The sequence below is a fragment of the Cervus canadensis genome, chromosome 22 (assembly GCF_019320065.1).
Source record: "Cervus canadensis isolate Bull #8, Minnesota chromosome 22, ASM1932006v1, whole genome shotgun sequence".
Classification (NCBI taxonomy): Eukaryota; Metazoa; Chordata; class Mammalia; order Artiodactyla; family Cervidae; genus Cervus; species Cervus canadensis.
Window position 1 is genome coordinate 55,871,652 of NC_057407.1, and position 19,678 is coordinate 55,891,329.

The 19,678-nt window shown below is 48.3% G+C and overlaps 1 protein-coding gene and 1 long non-coding RNA gene across 3 annotated transcripts in view; one reads left to right on the forward strand and one right to left on the reverse strand.

Moving 5' to 3' along the window:
- Positions 1–2,146: 2,146 nt before the first annotated feature.
- LOC122425184 (translation initiation factor IF-2-like) lies at positions 2,147–12,039 on the forward strand. Its single transcript, XM_043443628.1, has 2 exons — positions 2,147–2,767; positions 10,044–12,039. The coding sequence occupies exon 1, from the start codon at positions 2,360–2,362 to the stop codon at positions 2,738–2,740; it is 381 nt and encodes a 126-aa protein (XP_043299563.1). The 5' UTR covers positions 2,147–2,359; the 3' UTR covers positions 2,741–2,767; positions 10,044–12,039.
- LOC122425186 overlaps positions 2,156–19,678 on the reverse strand; it is a 28,751-nt gene continuing 11,228 nt past the window's right edge. The window contains exons 2-4 of one of the 2 annotated variants that reach the window (XR_006264739.1): positions 5,698–5,814; positions 3,489–3,615; positions 2,156–2,285 (exon numbers count right to left, since the gene is read on the reverse strand). This is a non-coding gene — a long non-coding RNA (uncharacterized LOC122425186). Of the gene's footprint in view, positions 2,286–3,488; positions 3,616–5,697; positions 5,992–19,678 lie in introns of those variants that run through there. The other variant, XR_006264738.1, reaches the window with a different exon arrangement.

Sequence of the window (19,678 nt, forward strand, 5' to 3'; positions counted from 1 at the left end):
CTTAGACAGAGCCACCATCCTCAGATTTTAGAAGGACTGGTAGGAGAATAGCAGATATTAGCAAAGGGTTAACTCAGCTGATTTCTGGGTAAAGAGAAGGATGGCAACATGATTTTTTAAGGCAAACACCTGGAGGCAAAAAAAAAAAAAAAGGAGTATTTGTTTCCACCACAAGAAATTGCAGACATGCAGAAAGTCAGTCACATCAGTGGAATACTCAAATTTCTGCACATGCTAATTAGCGAAATGTAATCAACCCACTTTCCGTCCTCTCTCCACCTATTCTAGCATACATCATGCACGGGGTTCCTCACTCCCCACAACCCGCAGAACATCACACAGCTTGCGTGGTGCATCAGAGAGAAACAAATAAGCACGATTTTTTGCTGATGGCAGGAATTTCTCATGCTCAGGGCATATGAACCAGCAACGTGGAAATGGCAACACAGGCTGTATATTTTAATGATTGCCCACACCTATTTTGCAAAAGAGACTTACAGTTCAATTAGATAACACGCTGCCCAGTTATGGTTATTTCATGAAACTGAGCACAGTCATTTCACGTGGTAACTATGCAGTCGTGACAGAATTAGATATTCGTCAAATCAAATGTAACTGAAAAGCTGAGGACATTAGAATATTAAAATTCCCCATAGTTCAGCAATGCAACTCCTATACGCATCACCCTGGCCCAGTCTAGAGTGTGTTCAAATTCCAGTTCCTTGGTAGAATGTCATGTTAAGTCACGATATTGATTTTGGTAGATAAACCACAATCTCAAACCTTAGCTCAGTAATCCAAATGCAAAACAAAATTCTGAAGATGTGCGAATACTATCCTGTTAAGGTGAGCCAGTCTCCAAGGACAGAGAGGCATCATCCAGTGTGATCCCAACATATTTTGGGTGTTGTTTAGTCCACTCACACCTTAGGAAAGGTGCAACCGAAGCCCAGGCAATCTCTAAGGAGGAACATATCATGACTTGAGTTCTTTTCTCACCAGGAACAGGGGCTGTGTTCTTGAACACTTCCTCAAGTGAACCACAGTTAGCAAGTATTTCCACTGACTCCTCTTTGGTTCCAAAAGTCTAATTTGTTGAACCAACTTTTCCCCAACATTTGCAGCCACTTTCAAAATGTACTAAGAAACACATGTATAGACTTCGCCGAGACATGACTGGCCGACACCAGCATTCACAAAACTGAACTCCAAGTGTGCGTGGAGAAAGAACACTCTGCTCAGGGACGGAGTTGGAACTACACTCTAAGAATGTTACCCTAAGGCATTATGTTCTATGCCACCTTCTCTCCTTCACAATTTTCTCAACAGGAAAAAACACCAGCACCAGACAAGAGCATTTGAGCCACTTCTTCCTGGAACCCAATTACCTGAGGAGCTCCTCTCTCCACAGTCAGTAGCCTCTATCCCCCGGTCTACAATGACACAGCAGGGCTCAAAAGGTGTCCAGGGCTCACCTGCTGCCAGGCCCCTGGTCCCTGCCCTTCCCAGGCACGAGGATGCCAGGGGAGCAGCAGAGCAGGACCTCCAGCTTGGAGCTGGGTGAGGCAGAGCTCTCCCTTCTGCAGAAGAGCCAAACTTTGCTCCCACCGTTGTCATCTTTAGGTTGATGTCACCTCCCTACAAGGAGTCTCGGAAGCACTTGGCAGCTCCAGAAAACACGCTTCGCGCTGACCTAGATCATTCGCACAAGCCTTGGCTACACGGTGTGGGCGAGCACCGGTCCTCAACCCCGCTCTCCCGGGATGCTGCGCCCTGCCTGGCATCACATCGCCTGGACCAGAAGACTTTTCTCTGCACGAACACTTGACTAGAGAAACCAGGACGGACTTCGCACACGCCTTCCAGGTCAGAAAGTGCCTCTCCCCCAGCGATCCCACAGCATCGCACGCCTTCCCCACATCTGCAACCCCCTCTGCCACCTGGATGAGAGAGGGGGTGGGGGAGTGGCGGGGTTAAAGTGACAGCTACTACCAGAGCTTCCTGGTTTCGTTCACAAGGTGTCACAGCGCCAACGCGGGGACCTACCTTGCTCTCGCCCTTGTCGCCGCTGGGTCTCGCCTCGGGATCGTCGCTGTCCTCTGCGCCGGCACTCTCGCCGGGCGGTTCATCCGGAGCCGGATGCTGCGGAGGCAGCGGCGGGGGCTGGGGTTGGGGCTGGGGCGGCTGTGACGGCGCCTGGCAGGCTCCTCCAGCCCCCTGGGAGCGGGGGATGGGCTCCGGGCGCGGAGAAACTCCCTCCACATCCATCTCCATCTTCCCATTCACTGGAGGGCAAGACAAAAGCGGAGCGCAGACTTGGCAGCGGCGCCCGGCGGCGGCTTAGCTGCCCGCGGCACGCATGGCTCGCCGAGGAGGGGCCGCCTCTTGCGCGCCCTCCCTCCCGCCAGCCTTCGCCCGCGCACCCCGCAGCTCTGCTCGCTGCTTGGCTCGGGCACCGGCGGCGCCGGCCCGTGGAGCGCGAGCAGCGGGGGCTGCGCGTCCTCGGAGTGGTGGCCTTCGGGCGCCCCCGGCAGTCCCGCTAAGCCGAGCGCATCCCGGCGGTGGCGACGCCTCCCAGCCGCACGCCCAGCCCGAGGCCGCCCGGGGATTCGGTCCCAGCCCGGCCTCCAGATCCTCGGCGCTTTCCAGCCTCTCCGGGGGCCCCTCGGGGTCTCCCCTCCCCTCCGCCTCGGAACAAAGTTACTGGAAGAACAATCTCGTCTCCGGGACCTGCGGGTGAAACTGACAGGAGAGGGGCCGGTCAGGTGTAAGTGAAACCCACCACCCCCGCCCGCGGACCAGGCTCCGACCCCTCACCCCGCCCTCTCCGGGCGAGGCAGGCAGGGCTTGGCGACCCGTGCCGGGCGACGGCGGAGCCCTGGAAGGAGGGGAGCCGGCGGGGGGCTGGCGGCCGGGGCCCGCATCCCAACCCCGGGTGACCCCCGCCGCCACAGCGGCCTGGGCCCCTCCCTCGCTCCCTCCCGTGGCCGCGCGTGTCCCCAGGGTCACCGCTCCCGCGCACAGAGCATCCCCGCGCTCCCGTGGCCCCAAGCCGCCCTCAGGGCCGGAGGGCGAGGACCAGCAGGCGGTGGCAGAGGCCAGGCGGCAGTCCACCTACCCTCGCCTCCACCGGGTCGCGGGCGGCACCCGCAAGGGGTGAGGTCCCGCGCCCGGGGCGAGGACGCGAGTCTGGCGGCTAGCCTGAGTTCCACGTAAAGGTCTGCAGCGGAGGGGCGGGCGGTGGGGGCATAGTGGGGGCGGGGGGTGTGCGGAGAGAGAGGCGAGGGTCGCGGCCGGGCACTGGCCGCCAGGTGCCCCCGTGGGCGCCAGCTTCCAGTCACCCGTCTGCGCTGGAAGGGCGCCCTTCCCCAGGCAGGGCTCCGCCGAGGGGCGGGGACCCCGGGCCGGGCGGTGAGCTGCATCTGTAAATCTAGAGAGACAGATGGAGAGGACAGGATATTCTTGGGAATATTTAGAGCCGGGCTCACCGACAGTCAGCTGATTAAGGATGACTTCTACACTGAACACTCCTTGGTCCTGGGGAGCAGTTTACAACTCCACAGGAACTGCCAAGGCCAAGGCGACTCTGCACGCCCCGAAGGGCCCTTCCAGCAGCTGTGGAGAGATAGAGGATTATTAAGAAGCTGTTTAATATTAAATAGAGCCCATTGTTCTGGGCTTTGAGTTCCACAATGCCCCCACATGGATCAGAAGATAAATGAACTCTCCGCGCATTTCTAAGTAGAGCTTCGCTTTCCCCCACCACCCCCCACCCCGTATATGATGCATCACAGACCATGCTTGCCTTCTAAAACTAGAAAGTTGAGTTGCTTGTCTTGGGATTGCTTTGCCTTAAAGACAGCTTTGACAATTTCAAGACACACTGTCCAGATAGTGGCAGTTATACAAGGATATATCATGCCTTATCCTTCAGTGTGATTGCTTCATCTCTGACTCTATGACAGAAGTTAATTGCCCCTTTAATCAGTACACACAGTCAATCTGGATAATGCAATGTGAACATGCTTTTGGGAAAAGAAAAGTTTAGGGGTGAAATTATTCTTTTTCTTCAGAATTATGAAAAATTAGAATTTCAAGCTCATCTTCTAAACTGGGACTTTGTTTAAAATAACAGGAGCTTGCTTTAGTCTGACATTTGATACATTTTTTAAGTGACATTATGACCTCATGTGATAATGTGCCAGCCAAGAAAATATAGAGCTTCTGCCTTTAAAGAAGTCACTTACTCTCCCTTTCCTCTCCAGTACATTATAATCAATCAATCCTTATAGTATTTTTATAATGCTAAATTAGATGATCTGTGTAAAGTGCTTAGCAGAGAGCCTTAGGGCATAGGGAACACTCAGTGCCTGTTTTACTGAAAATATTAAGATGATAGAAATTCACCATGAGTGATCCTCGGAGGACCTTGATTTAGGAAGAAGAAACTGCCCATTTAATTAATCTTTTTTCTATAAATTATTCTAAAAGATATTTGGGATCTTCAAAGAATGAAGCCCCTTCTGAAGGCAGGAAGAAAGTCAGTGGTGTTCTGTGCAACAAAGTTCTAAATTTGACAGATTTTCCTTTTACGTTGTAGAAATAAAAATTTATATGTCAGTTCCAACAGGAGCTGGAATAACTGGCTGGAAGGTTATTATTCTTCCATGCTTGTTACTTCCAAAATGTGTTTGTGAACTTCAATGAAGAGCAAATCAAAACAAAGATACAATACTTCGACTGAATTTGTTCTAGATTTAGGCAAGTGCTTGTACAGGCTCCCATTGTTAAAGGCAAATATTTTTCCTTTCTCTGCCCTTCTGTTTTTTGGGGGACACAGATTTTTTTTTTTTTTTGCGTCTGTCATAAGTAAATACGGGCTCAGAAAATATATTACATTTCAAAACTGTTGATTGCACCTAATTATGCATGTAAATTGCTACTTCAAGCTTGCAGACAGCTTGCAACATTTTGAAAATTTTGCCCTGGTAGTCATCTGAGGTATTTATGTTACTATTTTGCTTTTGCCTTAAATGACTTCACTTCCCCATAAGTTTTACATTAATGATGGGGCTATGAATAATTCTGACCTTTTGGTATCTTTCTTTTGGATGATTCAAGTGAGCAAATCAGCATTTTCAACAAAATCACCATTATTATTGTTTATACCAGACCACTTGATTTTTTGAATCACTGAAATGAGATTTACAAGAAGGTGTCCTGAAGAGTCATCTAGTCTCTTGTTACTCAAAATGTCATCAACAGACAAGCAGCATCCCACCACCTGTACTGTTTGAAATACTAGGTCTCAGGTCCGGTCCTAGGCTGACAGCATCAGGGTCTACATTTTAACACAACTTCTTCAAGGATCCCTACCACAGTCCCTGCCAATCAAGTCTGAGAAGTGCTGATCTAACACACAGCAGAGCCGGCCTTTCTCCTTTATAATTCTTTGGCACTGTTCCTCTAAAATACCACTTGGAAAGAAAAACACAATGTGAGACACATTTTTGTTTTGGTCAAGACAGTACAGTCCCTTCCTACTCTCCCCTCACCACTGAGGATCTGAGACCTGAATGTTTCATGATGAAAAATTACATCAAATAAAAATGAACCTATGTTGAATATCTCTAGTAATGTTGAAGTGTATACTTTCCTAAAATCAAAAAAAAACCTGAAAGGGGACTTATACTTTACCTGGAATAACCTTTATATGCCAACTTGTGGAACTTATCCCTTAAAAACTTGGTTAATTCTTGACTTCAGGTGTGGAAGTCCAGTGTCCACTCTGCTGGCATTATTGATTGATGCCTTCTGTTACAATGCAAGCAGAAACCACTGTTAGTGCCTGTGCCGTGACAGTCAAAGCTACAATAATTAGGCATGCAAATGAACTAAATTATATGCCATGGTTTTTTAGAAATTAACAGAGCTTATTGCTTTAAAAACACTTTTTTAAAGACATGTACACAGATCAATAAACGATTACTTTTAAAGGCTACCTGGAACAGTGTTCTCACCTGTAATGTACATGAAATTACCAGGCAAATTTCCCTGGAAGGCAGATTAGAACTCAGCAGGATGGGAGCCTAAGAATCTGCATCTCTGACAAACTTCCAGATGAAGCCAGTGTTTCTGGTCCTCAGACCTAATAGACTTGCCTTACTTCCATCAATGGTTCTCAAATTTTAATCAGCTTTTTAAAGTCTTCAGTGCCTAGATTACACACCAGACAAGTTAAAATAGAACCTCTGGGGCTGAGTTCTAGGTCTCAGGGGTGTTTGGATCCCAGCTGATTATGACATGCAGCCAGGACTGGGAATCAGTGCTGTGGATCTGTGCTTCTTCAATTGTCATTTCCAAGACCAAGGCAGCAGCATCTCCAGGGGGTGGATATGACTCTCAGGCACCACTCCAGACCAACAGGGTCAGTCTCTGCACTCTAAGCTCCCCAGTCGTGTGTCCACACACCTCGGGTTTGAGAAGCACAGCTCTAGTGCAGCCCATGGGACATGGGGATAGCCCTCCAACAGCTACAAACTGATGGCAATTCCTTTCCACTTGGCTCTTCACAGATCTTCACATGTTCCCAGAAGCTTTCAGGTAAAGTTCCCGTTGATGAGAGAAATCCGCAAGCATCCCTGGCTGTTCTAACACCCCTGTGGTTGGCAGTGCTGTCCAGTAGGACTTCCCACAACGACAGAAATGTGCTGTGTCTGTGCTCCTCGACAGGCTGCCACTGGTCACTGTGGCTCCAGGGTAGCACATTGTGAAACTGTCCATTTTCACTGGAGTTCATTAAATGTAAGCGGCCTCCCGTGGTTGCTGCCCCCCACCCCCCTCTCCTTTACTGGACAGAGCAGCTCCAGAGTAATCACCCTTCCTCAGCCCTTTTTCAAATTCCCAGGTTGAACCCAGGGCCCCCCCAACCCCCGCAGCTTGTGTACTTATTAATCCCCAGTGAATGCGCTGAGATGACAAACATCTGCCTTGCTGCCTCATCTGCATAATAAGTAACATTATGCTTATTATTTTGAATGAGAGGAGTTTAACTTGAATTAAATGCCATCAAAAGTTGTCAAAACCTTTTTCATAGTATTCATAATCACGTAGCTTGAATTTTACAGCCTTTTCAAACAGCAGCAGACATGGGGTGCGTTTAGAACTGCCTTGAGAAAAAGAGACAAAAAGTTGCAAATGGATTCAGGGTATAAGACACAGAAAGAGATCACCCCCCCACCACCACCATTTTATTGGTGCACTATAGAAATTCCTTACATTCAGAGGGTGTCTGCGTTGAAAGTAAATACCAGAACCTGAAGATTCCTCCCAAAACAGACGATGAGATACAAAACAGAGTCAGGGAGCCAGAGGATGGCAAATGAAATTCAAACTAGAAAGGCACTCAGGAACGTCCCTGGCGGCCCAGTGGTTAAGACTTCACCTTCCAATGCAAGGAGTGCAGGTTTGATCCCTAGTCAGGAAACTAAGATCCCACATGCAGAAAAACCAAGACATAAGACAGAAGCAATATTGTACAAAGTCATTAAAATATTTTTTTTTAAAAGGAAAACAAATGTACTCAACAGTTACCTTGAATGTGAATATCTAATCTGTGGAATCAATGGGCAGGGAGATGGGAGGGGCGGTGAGGGGACAAAAACACGCATGGTTTGAAATAGGCACCAGCTCCACGGAGCCTTTCTCAGGCTGAGAAAATCAGCACCACCACCCGCATCCATAACAGCACCACCTTCAGACAGACTCCCAGGAACCCCATGAAGGGGCAACGATCAAGAAAGCGATAATTTAGGGGACATGATTTTAACTGACACATCTCAGAGAACAAACAGCAAATCCCTACTAACAGGGAGGAGGACACTGTTAAACTAAAGTCAGCTCTTCCCTTTGATTGAAAAAGTGAGTTAACACAACCTGCCTCATACCAGGAGGCCAACACCAGGAAGACATTTCATTAAGATCTCTGCCTTGCCAGCTGCCGGTTTGGTATCATGTGATGTAAGATTATGGCCACAAAGAAACGTGTAGCCAAGGGCAACAGCCTCAGTGCTGAGGATGGTCACTTCTTAGCAACTGAAACCAATAAATAGAAAAACTCCAGGGGACTCCAGACAACAGGCTTTCAGAAGTTTGGCTCAGAGGCCATTCAGCACTTGCCCTGACTCTCATTCAGGCACCTAAGCACCACCCCCCCACCCCCCAGATTCTCCCTGCCTTCACAAACTGAGGGTGAGTTTCTTCATGATCCACATCAATCCAGCTCAGAAGAGAGTGGCAAGAGTGACAATGAAAGAAGAAGAAAATATTCACTCCCCTCATTGGTGGCCTAAAGCCCTGTGTTCACATAGCTTCACAGAGACCCTGCCTAACAACATAATGAATTAAAATTAAGTCACAAGCCCCAGTGGTGGTTTTAGGCAATGTTTGGAGGATTCTATATCCTTCACTTGCCCAAACACACGCATTTTTCTTGGCTAAATTTACAGGTTTAGTTTATGAACATAAGGAATCCCAGGGATTTGGGGCTTTGACCTGAAAATATTCACCTGAAACTATTGCAGGAGATTGCAGTATTAAGAGCAGAGGCCCAGGGGCTTCCCTGTTGGTGCAGTGGTTAATAATCCACCTTCAGATGCAAGGGATGCAGGTTTGATCCCTGACTGGGGAACTAAGATTCCACATGCTTCAGAGCAACTAAGCCTCCACACTGCAACTTGAGAAACCCAGGTGCTGTAACTACTGAGGCCATGCACCACAACTTAGCCCATGCACCACAGCTAGAGAAAGCCTGCATGCTGCAACAAAGACCCATACAGACAAAAAGAAAAAAAAAAAAGAGTGTAACTAACAGCAAAGGCCCAGCAATATGGAGGCAATTCTGCTAAGAGGGTCTGTGTGTCCTCCTGTCCCTTGTACAGAATGACAGCTTTGATGAGTTGGTTCTAAACTTGACCAGTGCCAGAATACCCCTTTACTACTGATGAAGTCTGGGTGAGAGGAGGGAGCTGATGTTTGTAGGCAGGTGATCGTATTGATGCTTTTGAACTGTGGTGTTGGAGATGACTCTTGAGAGTCCCTTGGACTGCAAGGAGATCCAACCAGTCCATCCTAAAGGAAATCAGTCCTGAATATTCATTGGAAGTACTGATGCAGAAGCTGAAGCTCCAATACTTTGGCCACCTGATGTGAAGAACTGACTCATTGGAAAAGACCCTGATGCTGGGCAAGATTGAAGGCAGGAGGAGGAGGAGACGCCAGAGGATGAGATGGTTGGATGGCATCACCGACTCAATGGACATGAGTTTGAGCAAGCTCTGGGAGTTGGTGATGGACAGGGAGGCCTGGTGTGCTGCAGTCCATGGGGTCGCAAAGAGTCAAGACACGACTGAGTGACTGAACTGAACTGATAGTATTTCTGGATATCTGGACCAGACAGGACACATCCTCCCAATCAGACACCTTTCCTGGAGCAGAGAGAGGAGGAGAGTTGAGGGCGCAGGAGTGCATTATAAACTCCTATGCCTGGAAGGAACCCTCAGAAGAAGAGAAGTGTTGATTCCTCCAAATGAACTCTGCCTCACTCTCGGCTCCAGATCCTGTGTCCCAGGCCCCCTCACTGCCTGGTGCCCAGGTGGGAAAGCTCTGGGAGCCCACTCTGCACAGCTCCTCTTCCCGCCTCTTACATCCCTCACTGGTCCTGGGGGTCCCCAGACCACCATTAGCTCTGCCAGCCCCACTCCCCTCAACTGTAGAACTCATTTACCGAGTGTTAGACATGATTGGTCAGAATTAACATTCGTCACACCAAGCTCTCAGGAATTACACTCCAGCCCTCGTCCCCATTAGCATCAGACCCATATCAACTTGAGCAAACCAGAAATTTCACGGAGGTGTAAAGCTGACAGAGGTGATGCTCTAGCAAGTGCCTTTTATCTTACAAGTGCCTAATAAATATTACATTTTCATAATTTGGCTTTTTAAATCAGAAATTATCTTTCATTCCCTCACATGGCTTATTTTAGAAGATGCACCTAATGCAGTGCCCTGCGCATGGTGAGGACTAAATAAATGTTTGACAACGAATATTAAAAACCTTGTATGTGAAGGCTTAAAAACGACTTTGCATCTCATCTTGGAAAATTTAGTCTTCAGAAAAGTAAGGCAAGAAGAGACAGCTGTAAACTGTGCCTTCACCGTGGACTTCCCATGATCATGTTTGTGTCAATGTCACTGAACCACTGCAAGCGGGTAAGTAACTAACTTTGCACAGGGACCTTGTCTGAGTCTCCATCTCCATTTTTTATGAATTGAGAAACTAGAAATCCCTTTCAGCCAAAAGACTCTGAGATAACAGCAGTAGATGTTTTCTGACCAGTTAATTGCACACTGAGTGGATCCACTAGCCCAGGGATGGGGAAACCCTCTGTAGTTTGTAATGATACACGACCATTTTCATCTATTGAGTAGCCAGTCTCGGATAACTAAGTCACTTTGCTGTACATCTGAAACTAACACAACAGTGTAAATCAACTCTACTCCAACATAAAATAAAAAGCTTTTAAAATAGCAAATCTCTTCCCTTATTTCTAGACATGGCAGTTGGTCTCTGAACCAGAGTAAAAGTAACATGTGAAACTACAGTAATAATCAGGTAAGACATTTGGGGAATCAGGAATTTAAATGTAAATGTGAAACACAGGAAACCATCCACAGAGACAGCAGTAAACAGAATGAGCGCGTTCACAGGGAGAACCAGTGTTGTGTGGGTGATGACCAGCAACATTCAGCTTAATGTATCTCCAGAGAAAAGAGAAGGACCACTCACAGTGAGGAAATTGAAATCTCACTGGGTGATGTACACCTTTACGGCAGTGTACACGTCTCTTAAGAACATCCTATAGCTTAGAAATCAAGGCCTTAAGTGAACACAAACTGCTTCTTCCGGCTTCTCTTTCAGGATGCAGGCTGCCAGCCCTCTGCTCTGCGGGCACAGTTGTGTTACATGTCACGGGTCACTGCCCCGCTCCAGCCCCCGCCTAAGTCAATGCCTTTCTGGCTTCCGATCTGAGCTGCCCTGTATTTCACACCAAACGTCCCAGGAAGCTCCTCGGTCTTCATTCCCTCCTTGTCCTCTGACTGTCCCATCACAACTGTCCTTTTCACTCTTCTTTTCCTTCCCATCATCAAGAGACCTGTTCTGCATGTGACCTTTCTTCAGAGAGCTCACAAAACATCCTCTCAGTGAACGGCATCACCAGACAGACCCAGCAGAGCATCAGGCATCAATAGGCAGCATCTCTTTGAATGATCGTGACATCTCTCTGCAGAGCTGTTATGAGCCTCATGTTGTGCACAGGGGAACTCGGCTTCCGACAGTGTGGTAGCAGGACTAAAGCACCAGCAAGGTGGGGCAGAATAAGAGCTGGAACCCAGGCCTGCCTGACCCGTGTCACGGTCCTCCCGCACACCTATGCACATCCATGATCAGTGAGCTCCGCGCTCCGTAGAAGAACAGTCGTTTGTGTCACACAGAGTGGGCAGCAGTGACACTCCATGGACCGTGAGTCACGTGGCTTGGCTGGGCTCGCTGGGGCAGCGGCCACGACTGGGACCTCACTGGGAGCTGCTTGGGCTTCCTCACAGCATGGAGGCCGGGTTCCAAGAGCAAAGTGCCTCCTGGAAGGAGGGGGGCACAGGCCATCTTTATGAGTGGGTCACAGTGTCATTCCTGCTGTGTTCTGCTGATCAGGCAAACACAAAGCCCCACCGAGCTTCAAGGGGACGCTGCATAGACACCACCTGTCAATGAGGAAGTGAGAACCAAGGTGTGAGAAGAGACTATTAAGACAGGTGAAGACCCAGTGGCAGCTGTCAGTGGGAAAAATCAAGCTGCTGCATCAGGATTCCTGTACAAAGCCCACCTATTAAATTAAGCTTTTATCTCCAAGCCCCGACATCTCTGCTGGAGCCAGTTCCAGAGTTCTGATTGTCTACTGGAGTTTTTCAAAATAAAAATTCACAAAGCACTTTGTTAAAGCCACCTCTTAGCTGTTCTTCATGATTTGCACGAGCAGCTCTGCTCTTCCTCATCACCAGCACTGACCAGCTCACCTGAAGCTCTGCCTCCTGTGTTTCTGGCTCCTGACAGGCAGGTGCTTGGTCCTATTTCTCCTACTCATCAAACAGCTTTTCACTAAGAAAATGGCAATCCACTCCAATCTTCTTGCCTGGGAAGTCCACAGACAGAGGACTCTGGTGGTCCACGGGGTCACAAACAGTCAGATTAGATTCAACAACAACAACATGGAATTGGCCTCGCCTTGGTTATTGTCAGTTAGTGGTAGAGATTCAATAGTGTACACACACAGAGTGGGTTGCCATTTCCTTCTCCAGGGGATCTTCCCAACCCAGGGACTGAAGGGTTGGGAAGATCCCCTGGAGAAGGGAAAGGCTGCCCACTCCAGTATTCTGGCCTGGAGAATCCCATGGACTGTATAGTCCATGGGGTCAACAAAGAGTCAGACACGACTGAGTGACTTTCACTTTCATATACATATATAGTATACTGTCTTTGCTCTCAAACAGTTTAGAGGCTTATGCAGAAAAAATAGACAAATCAGCAAATCACAGTTACTATAAGCATTAGATACCAAGTAAATTTGGAGGCTGAGGCTGCAAAGAAAATGCACACTGACCTAGACTTGGGTGAGTGAAAGGAGAAGGGATCAAGTTCTGAAAGAATAGTAGGAATTTTGAGGAATAGTTTGAAGGAATCGTAGGAGTTGTGGTCCATGTGAGCTCACAATTACAAACAGAAATCAAAACAAGATGAAACAGACTGCCATTCAGCTCAGGATGACTTAAGCTGATCACCAAGAGACAGTCTCTGAAGCCGTGAATGACACCCAGAGTCAACCCTCTGATCAAATATATCTATGGACTCTACTTGAATGTGTCCAACCTGTAAAAGGTGAATTAATGTAACTGAGATTAACCAGCATCACTGAGCATTGTCATGTTGGAAAATCAGTGTAGGGAGATTTTAAACTTTTTTTTTTATGGAAATTTGAAGAGTTTTTTCAGTGATGGGGAAAGACACTTCACGTGGGGTATGTGCTCAAGCTTTGCTGGCTCCTGCTCACACGCTTTCCTCACGTCTGCCGCACCCCTGCTCTACACGGGTCACAGGAGGTGACGTGTCTGGACTCCCCACACACTGTCTTAGCCTAAGTCTGTGGTAGGCTGCGGAGAGCAAACGGTGCAAGAGGTGGGCTCTGGGCTTTCTGCCTCTCCTCCTCCCCAGCCCCCGGCCATCCACTGGGGCACACCTCCTCCCAGGGGCTTTGACTGCCTCAGTGTAGCCCAGTTCTGGAGTAGGTAACATCCTCCCCCGAGGGCCTGCAGCCCTGGGCCGCACCTTCTCCTGCCCTTGCCAACCTCTGCTGGCCGCAGCAATGCTGGTCACCACCCCATGGCTGAACCTCCTACCACAGCCCCTCATATCTGAAAGGCGGGGGTGGTGTCAGCTTTCCCGACTGGACCCTGACTGAGGAACCGAGCCAGCTAATTTCAAAACCTCCTTTTCCATTGTGGCACAACACACCACAGAACTGACTGCCTGAATCATATTTAAGTGCACAGTTCAGCTGACACTGAGTACGTTCACGTGGCTGTCCGACATTTATCCCGTCCATCTCCAGAACTCTTATTTGCAAAGCTGAAACTGCGGCCCCACTAAACACTGACCCCTCCTTCCCTCTCCCCCAGCCCCGACAGTCACCACTCTATCCTGTATGAATCGGACCACTCTGGGTCCCTCAGGTAAGCGGAACCGTACAATGTTTGTCCTTCTACGAATGGTGTATTTCTCTTAACATGGTGTATTTCTCTTTAGGACATGGGTGTCCTAAAGTTTCACCCATGTTGTAACAGGTGCTGAAGTTCCTGCCTTTTTAAGAATAAATACTGTTCTGCTGCATGTGCAGACCACATTTTGTTTCTCCACTCATCTGCAGATGAATACTTGGCTAATGCTGCTCAGAACACACATACAGAAATATCTGAGTCCCCGATTTCAGTTCTTCTGGGCCTATACCCAGGAGCAGAATTGCTGGGTCATATGGTAATCCTTATTTGTTTGAAGAACCACCAGATTGTTTTCCACGGTGGCTGCACCATGCTGCATTCTCACGGACAGCACACAAGTGTCCTAGTTTCTCCACGTCTTCACCAACAGTTGGTATTAATGTCGTCTGTCTTTCTGAGAGTAGCTGTCATAACGGGTGTGCAATGTTATCTCACGGTGCTCTGCAGCTCCTCTGAATATCAGAGCAATTGGCTTTCAGTGGCAGAAATCATTGACTCAACCTTGTCTTCTAATCCTATACTGAGTAATAAGTAGGATTTCTGCATTAAGCCTACTGATCCTCTAGTTTTCATTACACGTTTAAGTAAGAGACTTGCCAGAGTCCAGCAGTTGAAGCCCTGGGAGGGTTTCACTGTGAGACGGCTCTTCTCCAATCCCCCGTCGGCCACTCTGTGACCTTGGACAACTCAGCCTGGTTTCTCTCTGATCTCAGTTTCGTCACCATTACTCTGTGAATCATAACCCCTGCCTCTGCACAGCTCCAAGAACTGTATTTTCCCTACATATTTACTTTTATTCTATATTCTTAGTTTTAAATATTTGATGCTTCATATCTTGGTAGCTTGTTTATATAGGTAAAACTTCATATGCTTTTGTTGACACAGTATCAATAAAAAGAACTGAAAATGTGCACATGGCTTTCCCTGGTGGCAGAGCTTCAGAGAGGTGATTAATTAAGAGTACAAGTCCCTGACACCTGACAATATAATTTCAAATCTTAACTCCACCACCAGTAAATGCGTGCCTTTGGAAAGTTACAAAAGTTATTACATTTCTCTGGGCCTCAATTTCCCTATCTGTAACATGGGCATAAAAACAGTTCCTATACCTCTGGGTTGTTGTGGGGATGAAATGAAAAAAATTACCTCAAGCTTTTTACTTTTCACATTGATAAATGTACATTAGGAATAATTAGGCTCCATTTTAATTGAAAATTTAAAATCCTAATGGACCCATTCTTGAAAGAGCCCTTGAAACTTCATCCCATAGAGAGGACTCTGGTGCAGGGGTCTTAAGACCCATCGATAAATGATGCTTCTGCCCCAATCTGCCACTCCCACCTGCCCTTCCCAAAGTCCAGGGTGTGTGTAACGCGATGGCAGGCTGGGCGGCCAGGCTGGGTGGGCTGGGCCAGCTGCAGGGGCCTGCTCTACCCTTGCTGTGCCCGACGGGTGGGACTGCACGCTGTGTTGCTTTTCGTGTAGTCAGAAGCCTAGACTGACTAACAACCCAGAACGGGGCCAACAGCAGTCTTCCCCCAAGGGCAGCACTTTTGCCCAGTCACAGTCCCAAACCCCCAGGAGCGCACAGGGAGCCTGCCTCACTCACCGCTTCTCTGAGAGAGAGACCAAAGCACAGTATCTACCTTATGGCTTCATTCTTTCATCCCGCAAAGCCTTCTGAGGCCGGTCCAGGCACTAAATAAAGATACCAGAGATACAGAAACCCAAGACACAGCTCTAGTCCTCCAGGAGCTTGGGAGGCTGACCACCAGCCAAGACGTGGGGGGAACCTGGGGATCAGTGAGGAACTGATGGCTGGGCCAACACGGGAAGGCTGAGAAGGCCATAACAAGGAGGAATAACATGGAGGGGGTGTGCTTTCCAAGAGAACAGAGGGCACGGATGGTGAGAGTGACCGGGCACATTGCAGGTACCCACACGTGTGCAGGAGGATCAGGAGGCAGATACCAAGGTCAGCTGCGTCCAGATCATGAAGGCACGCCCGTGCCAGGTAATGAGCCCAGGCATTAGGCCATGCCTGCTGGGGTGGGGGTACATGGTGGTGTTTTCAGCTGGAACTCAGAAGAGTCAGGAGATTCTATGACCACTCTGTAGAGAAGGGAAGACCAAAAGGCAGAGAAACCAACTAACACACCACAGTAGTTACAGAAACAAGAAAGAAGATTCTAAGTCAGTCAAGTGGCCACAGAAATAAAGGAAAAGCATTGGATCATGAATCAGAATTAGAAAATATGACCAACAGGACGGGGTAAGTCCTTGTACTTATTTCTTCTAAATTAAGAGTTCCAAGGTCACTGAGCAAATTACAAATATGCTTGGGCATATGTGAACACACCAGGCAAGATTTCAAAAGCTGGTCAAAAAAATCTATGTGCCCATTGTCAGATTTCAACGAAAGCTGACTTGCTGCGCCATCAGCTATGCATTAGAATATCAGAGACCAATAAATACACTCTTGAGGAGAAAAAAGAAAACATGGGGCTTCCCTGGTGGCTCAGATGGTTAAAAATCTGCCTGCAGGGCAGGAGACCTGGGTTCGATCCCTAGGTTGGGGAGATCCCCTGGAGGAGGAAATGGCAACCCACTCCAGTATTCTTGCCTGGAGAAATCCACAGACAGAGGAGCCCGGTGGGCTATAGTTCCCGGGGTCACAAGGGGTTGCACACGACTGAGCAACTAAAGTGTCCCAACTTTCAACACGGGGCACGTTTTTGCTTCTGCATCTACAGTGTTGCTCGTTCTGAAGCTTCTCTAGAGTCCTTTGTCGTGAAACTAAGTACAGTTTTCTGTGTCAAACCTCAAACATCCAAGATTCTGTTTTCCACTGTCTTTAAGCAACTCTGCACTTAACCATGTCCAACCAATAGAATTCATTGGTTCTACTTTTCAGTATTGCCAAGTGAAATGTTCCCTAAGCTCCTAGAATAACCCGCACCAGTTCTTAAAACCCTTCCCGTGATGCACACCATGCTCATAATCACGGTGACTCACTCCTGTGACCAGGGGAGCCCCCCGCTCATGTTATGTGGCGAGCATGGCAGAACAGCTCTTGCACCAAAGGCATGGACATGCCCCGGACACTGGCCTGTATGGCTGGAGACCACTTCTCTCTCAGAGGTCAAAGCACAGTGAACTACACTAAATACGATTTGCTAAAGATTATGCTTCCCAGGTTCCAAGTCTAATCATCTGCCATTCATAAATTAATAAATGAACTTTGGTTTGCCGTGGGAGAAATAATGACCCTGAACACCAATTCCAGAAGACTTATCTTCACCATTCTCTGGCCTTACAGCTTGTACATAGAATTCGGATAAGGCAACCATTTTGTATTATATGACTGAAAGACACTATTACGGGACACAATTATCATGTCTTAATCTGCCGAGTCTAAAGAGGTCTTAGGGAGTGGATGAGTAGCCCTTTCCATGGCCAAGCATAGGCCACGTTTTTGAGAAGACATTTGGCAGGCTGTGCTGTGGGTACCAGGTGACGGAGATCTGGAGTTGGAACCCAGTGAAACAACAAAGGAGGTTAGGAGGGAAAAGTGGAACCAGTTCAGGGCTGAAACCAGAGAGGAATATGAATTATCAGTTTCAGTAAAAATGTTTTGGGCTGCAAGTAACAAAAAACCAACTCCACTATCTTAACAAAAAGGGCATTTATTGGTCCATGGAACTAGAATGTCTGGAATTAATATAATTTCCTGGCATAGACTCAGGTGGGCACTGCTTATTTTACTTCTGATCCCTTGGATCCATCTTATCTGTCTTTGTCCTCATCCTGGCTCCACAATGATTAGACTCGATTATGTCACCATATACCCTCACAGGAATGAATCACCACAGCCAACAAAGTATGATGATCTGAGTGATGTAAGCCAATCACGTCCTGCCCTGGATCTGGGCTGGGGGTCCATTCCAGCCAACCACATGCCTGCCACAACAGAAGAGGGGCAGGCTGAATGCTGGACAGGAATCTGCCATCACTGACAGCAAGAGCAGGAGGTGACCCCCAGGAGGAGGTCAAAGGGACCTGAAAGCATGACAGTCGCTGTGCCAGCATCAGAATCAGCCCACCAGAGACCCTCATCCCGGGCAAAACCCACAGGGACGGTGGGCTGACTGCATCCTTCCTGCTGACGCGGGTGCCTGAGGACAACACCTTAGGGAGGATTGCCGCTAAGACCTCTATTCACCATAGTCACTTCCCGATTTTAATTATTAAGAAAAGAACAATGACGGTTATAATGCCAGAGAGCTTGCTGCAGTAAATCACTGCTCTAGAATAAGAAAGAGAGGCATTCATCCTTGCAAGCATCTAATGGACTATTTAGTAAATGTCTGCTCTTCAGGACAAAGCAGAACTCTGAAACGCTGAACGTTTCATTAAATAAAACGGCTTGTTTCCTAAGAGCTGCACAATGTACGTTGACAGTGTTCCAACACCGATCCTTCACCACGGGAACAGGAAGTACATGTGGTGTCGGGTCAAGGAAGGTCAGGGTCACAGCCACCAGGCAGGTGCACGTTACGGGGGGTCGAGACCTGAGGACCGAGCAGGGAGCGGGGCTCCCTGGGCTGGACAGCAGGCCCTGTTCGGCAGGTTTGCTCCTGTCAGCAGGGGTGGTCATCTGTATCATCTACAGCAGTGTGTGCTTGTCCATCCCAGTCTCCCAACCTATCCCTCTTGCCACGCTTCCCCCTGGTAACCACAAATTCATTCTCTGAGTCTGTGAGTCAGTTTCTGATCAGTTCAGTTCAGTTCAGTCACTCAGTCGTGTCCGACTCTTTTCGACCCCATGAACCGCAGCACGCCAGGCCTCCCTGTCCATCACCAACTCCAGGAGTCCACCCAAACCCATGTCCATCGAGTCGGTGATGCCATCCAACCATCTCATCCTCTGTCGTCCCTTCTCCTCCCGCCCTCAATCTTTCCCAGCATTAGGGTCTTTTCCAGTGAGTCAGCTCTTTGCATCAGGTGGCCAAAGTATTGGAGTTTCAGCTTCAACATCAGTCCTTCCAATGTTTTGTAAATAAGTTCATTTGCATCATTTTTTTTTAGATTCTTCATATAAGCAATACCTGAATCCCTTTGCTGTCCACCTGAAATTAACAATATTGTTAATCAGCTATATTCCAATATCAAATAAAAATATAAGAACTTAGTGCAGATACCACTTGTATTGTTAGTGTCAAGGAAGTCTATCTAAGAACAAATCAATTAGCAAATATCTTGCAGAGTCAGAGAAGGCAATGGCACCCCACTCCAGTACTCTTGCCTGGGAAATCCCATGGATGGAGGAACCTGGTAGGCTGCAGCCCACGGGGTTGCTAAGAGTCGGACACAACTGGGCGACTTCACTTTCACTTTTCACTTTCATTTGCTGGAGAAGGAAGTGGCAGCCCACTCCAGTGTTCTTGCCTGGAGAATCCCAGGGACGGCGGAGCCTGGTGGGCTGCCGTCTATGGGATCGCACACAGTCGGACACGACTGAAGCGACTTAGCAGCAGCAGCTTGCAGCGCACTTGGCAAGCAGTAGGTCCTCAATAAATGCTCATCAAGTTAAAGTGTTACTGAGTACCTCATGAGCATGGTGAGGGGTGCTGGCAGCCGTTTGGCAGACCCTGGCCCTGCCCCTGGGCACCCACCATTCTTGAGCCTGGCTCCTTGGATTATGAGTACCCGAGTGCTCAGGGCAGTACCTGGTCTGCATGTGTGGCGGCTGGAGGTGCCAGGTGGCCCCTGTCCCTGTCAGCAGCCCCCC